Genomic DNA, 9,962 nt, shown 5'->3' with positions numbered 1-9,962 from the left:
CAGCTACAGGGCAGGAGTGGGGGGAGGAGCCCAGCTGCTGAACAGGAGTGGGGGGAGGAGCCCAGCTACAGGGCAGGAGTGGGGGGAGGAGCCCAGCTGCTGAACAGGAGTGGGGGGAGGAGCCCAGCTGCAGGGCAGGAGTGGGGGGAGGAGCCCAGCTGCAGGGCAGGAGTGGGGGGAGGAGTCCAGCTGCTGAACAGGAGTGGGGAGAGGAGCCCAGCTGCAGGGCAGGAGTGGGGGGAGGAGCCCAGCTGCAGGGCAGGAGTGGGGGGGAGAAGCCCAGCTACAGGGCAGGAGTGGGGGGAGGAGTCCAGCTACAGGGCAGGAGTGGGGAGAGGAGCCCAGCTGCAGGAAAGGAGTGGGGGGAGGGGCCCAGCTGCAGGAAAGGAGTGGGGGGGAGGAGCCCAGCTACAGGAAAGGAGTGAGGGGAGTAGCCCAGCTGCAGGGCAGGAGTGGGGGGAGGAGCCCAGCTGCAGGGCAGGAGTGGGGGGAGGAGCCCAGCTGCAGGGCAGGAGTGGGGGGAGGAGCCCAGCTGCTGAACAGGAGTGGGGGGAGGAGCCCAGCTGCAGGGCAGGAGTGGGGGGAGAAGCCCAGCTACAGGGCAGGAGTGGGGGTAGGAGCCCAGCTGCAGGGCAGGAGTGGGGGGAGGAGCCCAGCTACAGGAAAGGAGTGGGGGGAGGAGCCCAGCTGCAGGAAAGGAGTGGGGGGAGGAGTCCAGCTGCAGGAAAGGAGTGAGGGGAGGAGCCCAGCTGCTGAACAGGAGTGAGGGGAGGAGCCCAGCTACAGGAAAGGAGTGAGGGGAGGAGCCCAGTTGCAGAAGAAGTAGAGATTGTCCTCAGTCTGAGAATGAGAGAGTGCCTCATGGAGCCAAATGCGGCAAAAGAAGGGACAGAGGGCAGGACAGTCTCACCTAAAATGGTTATGATGTGGATCGTGCCCCAGAGCCTTCTTGTGTGTTTCAGCCAAGCTTGGCAGCAAGTCAGGTCAGCCTGGCCAGGGGCAATGACATTCATGAATCTGGGCTTCAGACCAAGACCTGCTGCCTACAATAGGTTTAGTTCTTCCCTCTGCCCTTGGCTCTGAGGACCCAGACTCTGTCCTATGTCCTGGCCAAGCCCGGGCAGCCTCTGGAGCTTCCTATCTAGTGTTCTGGTGACATTAGTGGTCATGCACCCTCAGCCACCACAGCTGGTCTGCAAGCTGGTGATGGGGTGAGCGTGGGAGGCTATCAATCAGGATCTGGTTGGTCAGTTTGGTAGAGAATTGAACAGAAGGTGAGGGGCCCTAGTCCCAATGTCACCCAGGGTCGAAAAACCTGCTGGAGGCACATGGGGGGCTAGACCCCCAGGCTTCTTTTCCTCCCTTCCCCCTCCTTCAGGCTCCACTCCCTGTGGGTGCGGGAGCCCGGCCTCAGCCCTGAGCCCGGCAGAGTGGACACTGGCCTGAGTTCCTTACCATTAGATGCAGGCTGCTCCAGGCACGGTGAGCAGTTTCTCCCAGCCTGCCTACTGGGACACTGCCCCAAAGCCACCAAATCCCTGCCTGCGGGCATGGGGCAGAGGCACACTTATGGGCAGGGGCTTTTTTTCTGTTTGACTCAAAGAGTTGGTTTCCATCTTAGTGAGGGCAAGTGGCATACAGGGACATCTGGGTCACCATCATCAAAGGCCACAGAGGGAAAGCTGAAAACCCACTGTGGCTGTGGGGAACGATAATGTTTTGAATCAGGCTTCAGGAAGCAAAGACACATGCGGTGTTTTCCCAGTTAAAATGGTACACAGGGGATGTGGCATGTTTGGGGACGTTGTCAAAGGCCACCCAGACAGGCCTCTCTGGGTCAGGAATGTGGTCTGGGGAGCTCAACTCCCCAGGTTTGAATCCCAGCTGCTCCTGGGGCTAGTTGCTTAGGGCTCTTTGCCTTGGTTTCCCCCTGTACAATGAGCGTGGTAGTGGTTTCTGTCTCCTAAGGCCAATGTGAAGATAGTAAGACTATGTGGGTGAAGCACTCAGCATGGCTGAGCAGAGTGAGTGCTGCTTACTGCTCCACACACTCTTGCCTTCGTCATGAATGAGGATGCTGCAGAATCCCAGGGCTCAGGGCTGCCTGCCTTTTGCATGGAGCTGTTCTCTACGGTTGCTCTCCTCTGCGTCCCTCACTGCCACTGTCTCACTCTGTCTTGCACTCAGTTCGCACAGTTGTACAATCAGTATGGAGACCCTTTGGCTTGCTTGTGGGAGAACTGCTGCCCTGACTGCTCTTGGTAGAGGAGCCTGGCTCCTGGTCAGCTGTGAGAGGCTGGGATGGCGAGGAGGGTGTCACCCTGGACACCACAGGGGCCACTGTGCAGGCTGTGCTGGCTGCCTTGTTCACAAGAGCTGGTGGGCGCTCAGGAACTCTGGTCCAGCCAGAAAAAGAATGAAGCCCTTGACCACCATTGGCATCTGGGCCAAAGTGTGACCCAGATGAGCTGCTGCTAGTGGCAGAGGGCAAGGCTTCTCATTTCAGTAAAGGAGCAAGGCTCTCATCAGAGCATCTCTGGCAGCGGGCAACCCAGTGATCCCCTGGGGCCTGCTAAGCTGGGCATCCTGATGGGCTATGATAGTTGTGATTGTAAATTTTATGCCAGCTTGCCTGGGCTGAAGGATGCCCACTGAGCTGATAACACATTTTCTGGGTGTGTCTGAGAGGATGTTTCTGGAAGAGTTTTGCATTTGAATCAGTGACTAAGTAAAGCAAACTTGCCCTCCCCAGTGGCCTCATCCATTCCATGCACTTGGATAGAATAAAAGGTAAAGGAAAGTGACTCACTCTTCTTGCACTGAGATGTCCGTGTTCTGCCTCAGACATCGTAGGTTCTGAGTCTTGGGCCTTTGCACTCAGCCTGAATTACACCTGGGCTTCCCTGAGTTTCCAGCTTGCACATGGCAGATTGGGGACTTCTCACCTCCATATATACTAGAGGCCCGGTGTGCACTTGGGGGGATCCCTCAGCCTGGCCTGTGTCCTCTCGCAGTCTGGGACCCCTCAGGGGATGTCCACCTGCTGGCTTAGGCCCGCTCCCTGGGGAATTGGGCCTAAGCTGTCAGTCAGACATCCCTCTGGCAGCCAGGGAGCCCTCGGGGGATGTCCACTTGCCAGTGGGGAGCAGGCCTAAGCTGCAGTCGGACATTCTTAGCACTGCTGAGGAGGCGGGAGAGGCTCCCACCACCACCGCTGTACTGGCAGCCTTCAGCCTGGCTTGTGGCTGAGCAGAGCTCCCCCTGTGGGAGAGCACTGACCACCAGGGGGCAGCTCCTGCATTGAACGTCTGCCCCCTGGTGGTCAGTGTGTGTCATAGTGACCAGTTATTCCCAGTCGTTCTGCTGTTATGGTCAATTTGCATATTACCCTTTTATTATATAGGATAGAGTCCTGGTGCATGGGTGGGGGCTGGCTGGTTTGCCCTGAAGGGTGTCCCGGATCAGGGTGGGGGTCCCGCTTGGGTGCCTGGCCAGCCTGGGTGAGGGGCTGAGGGGCATTTTCAGACTAGCCACACCCCTTCAGGGTGGGGGTCCCTGCTGGGATACCTGGCCAACCTGGGTGAGGGGCTGATGGCTATTTGCAGGCTGGCCAAGCCCCCCAGTGGGGACCCTCTCCCCATGAGGGTGTGGCCAGCCTGAGTGAGGGGCTGATGGCTATTTGCAGTTTGGCTACAGCCTCTTCAGGGTGGGGGTCCCTGCTGGGGTGCCTGGCCAGCCTGGGTGAGGGGCTGATGGCTGTTTGCAGTCTGGCCATGACCCCCAGCCACCCAAGCTCCCAATGGAGGCTGGCTGGAAGCAGGTATCTGGGATTTATTTATCTTCTATAATTGAAACTTTGTTGCCTTGAGTGGAGGCTACAGCCTGCCAGGGCAGGCGGGAAGCTTGGCTTCCTCCATCGCCGGCGCAACCAAGCCTCCTGCTTGCTCCAGCTCCCTGGCTTCTGGCCGCCATCTTGGCTGGGTTAATTTGCATATAGTCGCTCTGACTGGCTTGTGGGCATGGCTTGTGAGTGTAGCAGAGGTATGGTCAATTTGCATGTTTCTCTTTTATTAGATAAGATCTACTGTTGGTTCTGTTTCTCTGGAGAGCACTGATTAATTTGTAGGCCCACAGCTTGGAGCCTTCCTGGGCCTTCTGCCCCTCCCTCCCTCCCTCCACATCTCACACAGATGCCCTTTCGCCTTGGCCTCCACACTGGCTTATCCTGTAGGTCCTTCAGGTCTGCCCAGTCTCTCCAGGCCTTGGCACGGCCCTGGGCCCCTGCAGCAGCTACCTCACTGGCTCCCCACAGCCACTCCCCTCCACAGGGAGCTTTAAAATACAGACAAGGTTGCATCAGCCTCCATCTTAGAACTCTGTAAAGGCTTCCTTTTGCCTTTGGCCTAGAAGGATGCCCCTGCTTCCCTGCCCATTCTCCTTCCCCTCCCCTTCCCTTCCTGGTCTCCCAGTTATAACCAAGCTCTCTCTGGCCCCTCTGGGAATTTGCATAGACTGTTCCCTCTCTAAAAGTGGCCCATGCTAAAAATAAAATAAAATAAAAGTGGACTTGAACTTGAGTCCCATGAACTATATGATCTGGAGCAATTAATTCAACCTCTTCTAACCTTGATCACTCATGTAGCAAGTGAGGGTAAGAGCATCTTTCAACCAGTCTTATTGGGAGATGAGGTGAGCCTGAGATATGTTTCATTCCTCACCATTCTCCTCACCCATAACTCATGATATGTTATCTGGTCTTATACACATTCTCTGAATGTTTACAGAAGAGTGAAATGGTTTTTTGCTAAGCTTCTTTCCAGCTGAAGCATATATACGATAGTCAAAGAATGTAGGCACTCCTGTGCCTGAGCAAGCAGAGAAAGCCTATTTCAGAAAACACCTGACGTGTCAGCTCTCAGCCCAGCAATAGTCTGTCTGGGCGATTTGGGTCAAGCCCCCCTTTCTGGAGGTTAGCAGTCATTCAAGTCCCTCCTGTGGGTGGCTTCGAGGCACTCTCTACCCTGTGATGCAGAAAGCCCGGGCACCGCAAGGGCCAGACAGACAAGAGCAGGGTGGTGAGAGTGCTGGTTTGGGAGGTCAGCACTAGCCACTCCTAGTCTGGGAGTTCAATACCAGCCACTTCTGGTTGCTAGGAACCTGAATAACTACTGACATGAAAAGCTTTCCCACAGGAAAGGAATGTGAGTCACCTACAGGGAGTCACAGGAGGGCTTCACACGTGTCTTGGAGAGCTGGGGTCTTTTATGCCCAGCCAGCCTGTGGCTCGGTTCTCGCCGCCCAGCCAGTGGTTCTCTGGCATGTGTGCTAGGTTGGCTGTCTGATCTCCTCCGTCTCCTCAGCGGCCCCTCACGCTGACACAGACCCCATGTTTCCCACCAGGGAGCACTCTGAGGTGACAGGAGTGTGCACCAGTGGGGACACGGGTGGTGCCTGCTCAGTTCCCCTACTCAGCTGGTGTTTCTGCTCAGGCCCTCTCAGCCCCTGCCCCACCCTCGCTGTTCCTACCACCAGACACAAGACCTCTCCATGTTCATTTTTTATTTAAAGACTCAGAAACACAGTATCATAGTTTGTCATCACTGTAAGTTCTTCCGAAGTCACACACTGACATCTGTGTTTAACAAAAACATTAGGGTGTGTGTGTGAATTGTGCAAAGTACAAATAATTCCCAGCTGGGCCACTGAGCTTATTTGGGGCACTAGAATCAGGGGGCTCTTGTCCAGCTCTGTCTCACCACATCCCTCCCATGGTCCTCTGGTGGCCCCATGTCCCCAACACCTCGGTGACCTCCCTCAGTGGTGGCCATGGACTCCACTGTGCTCCTCAAAGCAAGTCACCTTGGCTGCCAAATGCCACTGTGCACCCAACTTGAGTAAGTCCCTGGGCCAGGAGGGAATGTGAGGGTTTCAGACAAGGTGTTGTTTCACCTTAGAAAACAAAAGGAGCGTGTCCTTTGAGGCAAGACGGCCTGAAAGAAGCGTCTAAGCCTGCTCCCGCCCTTGTCTGCGGGTTAAATGGTCATGAAGGCTGATGGGTCTGACTGAACATGTTTGGAAACACTCAGCCTAAAGCATGGGGCCTGTTGTGCACCTGCCTGCCCTCTGAGTGCCCGGCATTTGCCCTGAGAGCCCCTCCTGAGAGGGTGCCTGGCTGGGGGGCATCACTTCTCAAGTCAGTTCCAATGGCCACCCCTGAGTCCGCCTGGAGCTGGGCCAGCTGATGCCTTGCAAACACGCTGCTGTGAGGGGTGCTGGCCCCATGGCTGCTGCTTCCCCCACAGTCACTGAGCTGCTCAGCACTTCTATCAACCAGAGCACCATGTGGGTGGTGGCAGGAAAGGAAAGAAGGTCCAAGTTAGTCTATTCTGTTGCATGATAACTGCTGTCGGTTTTTTTTGCTCTTCTTATTCTGTGGGAATTGGAGTTAGTTCTGGTCTCAGTGGAGAATACCTGTCTCAGCCAGCATGTTTTTGGCAATGACATGATTTGAAACATGCACATGATTGATGTGCAAGGTAGGCAGCTAAGTTGGCAACTGATGGTCGCCATTAACTTGAGCCCAGGGCTCCCTATATTTAAACTTCATTTATTTTCTTGATTTAGAAGAACTTTCTCAAGCCTATTAAATATATTACCAGCAAGGAAATGAGCCTTGCTATAGGAACAATGCCACCAGCCTGGTAGCCACCTGGCAGTAACAAATATCCCAGTCACATCCCCAAATAGGAACTCTGAAAATAAAGTGTTTGTATTTCAGAGACATCACCCCAGGCGAGGGAATGGGTTTCTGGATTTCGTTGCATCCCTAAAAATCAGGGAGAGTGTTACCAAAGGCTCATTATTCAGCCTAATTTAAACCTGAGTGATCTGTAAAAATGTATAGAGAGAGTTTACAAGTTGTGACTCTGAACAGATAAGAATGTATTCCTAAGGTGTGAATCTCTTAAAAACAAGACCGCCTTGTGACAGGGCTCCAGGAGGCAGCATCTGTGGAGATGAGCTGTGTCCTGGACCCCACCTGTGGGGGCCCAGGGTCAGAGCTGCCCTTCCACCTCTCCCCGCGCCCCTCCCAGCTCCCAGCCCCCCATTTGCAGAGGACTCGCTCCTGCTACCCCATGTACCTCCAGTCTCTACACCCAGGTTCACACTGCCCGACAAGGGAGCAATTATATACTGTAAAAAGGCAAGACCTTTACCAGGTATTGTAAATTGTGGAGGTTTACATCTGAACTGGGGTAAAAACTGCACATTTCAATAGTGATAAATCATATTTTGATAAGCGAATTGTTGTCACTCTTGCTAAAGCAGTAAGAAGGAAATTCCACTTTTTCAGGGTGAGTCCACCTTCATGCCCCTCTCACTGCCACACAAAAGGCGATGATAACCACTTTCCCTGAAGTTGCATGTTTTTGAGTAACAATTACACTGTCTAGACAGAGCATGTGGCTTTGGTAAAGGTTGAAAGAAATTGGCTTTTTCCAAACTACCTTGAATCCCCTAAATGGATTCCCTCTTATCCCGTGGTGCAGGGCATTGTGGTATTGAGAACGTGGGCTTTCTGGATTTCTCCAAAGTTCATGTAGTAAATATAAAAATTCTGCCCATTTGATGTTTCCTCGGACATTTTTTTCTTTCAAACTCAACCAAGTCATTACAAAAAGGCAGCACCAGATGTATGAAAAATAGGCAATGTATGACTGATTAGAAATATATAAAGTCTAACAGCTTTACATTAAAAAGATGTGAGAAATAAGCAATGCAAAGGGACAGTGGCCAACAGAAGTGTTGTTCCCAATGCTGATGGGGACCAGCCATGGGAGCTGTGGGAGTCCCACAGGCTACACAGCCAGGCTTTCCCAGGGGCTGGGCAGGTGGCAGGCGACTGAGGTATAAAGAGAGGCAATGAAGCAATTTGGACCCCACCTGCAGCCCAGACAGCCCATGAAGACATTCTGTGCCCCGCAGCCCTGCACAGTGAGCCACGTGGGGGAGCCACCTCGGGGAGCCACCCAGGCAGCATCTTCCTCCTCCTAACTCACTTCTCTACGGTTCACACGGGGTGGCAGGCATCTCATCCAAGAACAACCCCAAGATGTGCTCTCGGTAGGGGGTTGTGGGTGAAGGCACGACCCCCACACCCTGCAGGGGCCTTGGAAGGGACCTGAGGCCTGGGGGAGTGGTGGCCGTCTCCTGGCGCCTTGGGCTTCCCGGAAGGCCTTCTCCCCGGTGAGTGGCGTGTGGAGAGTTTGTCCTCAGAAGCTCTCGACGAAGCTGCCCGGGAAGAGGCCCGTGCGGCCGTTCCTCTGCAGGGTGCCCTTGTACCAGCCGTCCTCACGCTTCTTGTGCACAAAGACAATGTCTCCCTCCTTCAGCTCTATCTCGGCCTCGCTCTGGGGCGGGTACGAGACCACGACACGGTACCTGAAGGGGGGACAGACACCACAGTGGGTGAGCCTGACCCAGAAGGCTGAGAATGACCCAGGGTGGCCTGCTGTCTGCTGGCAAGATCGCTCTTTTCTTTTCCTTTTCCCCTCTGGAACATTGTTGTAATTTGGGGCTACTTTTCCCACTTAAGTTTTTTTTTCATTTTTATTAAAAATTTGATAGTAGCCTTTCCCTGTGATGCCTTTTAGACCCTGACCCAGACAGCTGGGATGTTTCCACCCACATGCGGCCTCTCCAAGCCACGTCCTCCCTCAGGCCACCTCAAACCTTGGCCTCCTGGTGGCCGGGGCAAGACAGGCGGCCGTGTCCCCATCGTGGCACAGGACCCTGACCCTGTGCCCTCAGCGCCTCTGAGATCCCTTCATAAACAAGGCTCTGTGTTTCACACCTCATTCCTGCAAACCTGGCCCTCCCTGTGGCCTTTGAACTCTTCACCCTTCATTTTCAGACCAACGTGACATATGATCCCAGTGGTGACACTGCGGGCAGGGCACCTGGAGGGGTGCTGTGGCCTGAGTTCCAACCAGACCAAGCACAGACCTCTGAGGGCCCGAGAGGCTCAGCAGGTGCCCGGTTGGGTGCACACCGGGTGCTATCCCTGAGAGCTGCCCCGACAGCTCCCGGATCTGAGACAGTGGTCTGCCCCTCCCCGGCATCTTGCCAAGAGCCCTCGTGCCACACAGGGCAGGTCTGGCATACATCCCACACTCACACCTGCCCGCAAGGCTGCAGAGGAGGAGGAGGAAGGCTGAAAAGAAGCTGTGCTTGATCTGAGGACCAGCCTTCTTCTAAAACACCATCAAGGACAAGCTAGCAGGTGCCCTTGTGCCCGTACCCCTCACTGTCCCAGCCTGACAGGAATTGCCCTGCCCCCACCGCTCCAGCCACCCATACCTTCCCCGCCCCTCAGGGAACTCACAGGGGCATGTGTGCTGACATCGGACTGGACCTTCACACTCTGTCTGTCCAGCTGGACCCGGAGCAGGGCTCCAGGACAGAATCCAAGTACTAACTGTGCACGGGTTTGGTGCAGGCAGGCTGTAGCCACTCTCACTCCCTAAAAGCCCCTAGCTGAAGGTTGCGACAGACTTGGGTAGGCTGAGGAGCTGGTGAGTACTCAGCCTGACCAGGCCAAGATGCTCAGTAATCGTTCCTCCACTGACCAGGAGGACTGAGCCTGGGCCACCTGGAAGGGCACGCATCCTGTCACCCTCGGCCACATTCTCCCCGTGACCTTGCCACGGGTCCCTCTGCTAAGAGACTCGGAGAGAGTTGCAGGCCCACAATGGGACTGACGGTTGAAGGGTGCGGCTGCCGGCGGAGTGGGAGGGCAGAAGTGGAGGAGGGCCAGCTGGGGGCCAGGAGTCCCCGCTGCTGGCGAGGGAGAGGCTGGGCAGTGGGCAGTGGGTTCAGTGGGACCTGCAGCTCCATCCACATCAGCCTCCCAGCAAACAGCTGCTACCCTGTTCAGCTCATAGTCACAGCTGACCAGGCCC

At 55.3% G+C, this 9,962-nt stretch overlaps 1 protein-coding gene across 4 annotated transcripts in view; it reads right to left on the bottom strand.

Moving 5' to 3' along the window:
* Positions 1 to 5,544: 5,544 nt before the first annotated feature.
* SH3RF3 (SH3 domain containing ring finger 3) overlaps positions 5,545 to 9,962 on the bottom strand; it is a 254,740-nt gene continuing 250,322 nt past the window's right edge. For all 4 annotated transcript variants that reach the window (XM_059688359.1, XM_059688360.1, XM_059688362.1 and 1 more), the window contains one exon: positions 5,545 to 8,442. In XM_059688359.1, the coding sequence (XP_059544342.1) occupies positions 8,274 to 8,442 (169 nt within the window). In that variant the 3' untranslated portion in view covers positions 5,545 to 8,273. The remainder of the gene's footprint in view (positions 8,443 to 9,962) is intronic.

The sequence above is a fragment of the Myotis daubentonii genome, chromosome 3, assembly GCF_963259705.1.
Source record: "Myotis daubentonii chromosome 3, mMyoDau2.1, whole genome shotgun sequence".
Taxonomy (NCBI): Eukaryota; Metazoa; Chordata; class Mammalia; order Chiroptera; family Vespertilionidae; genus Myotis; species Myotis daubentonii.
The sequence above is the reverse complement of the archived record's forward strand: the minus strand, read 5'-3'. Positions and strand labels throughout refer to the sequence as shown.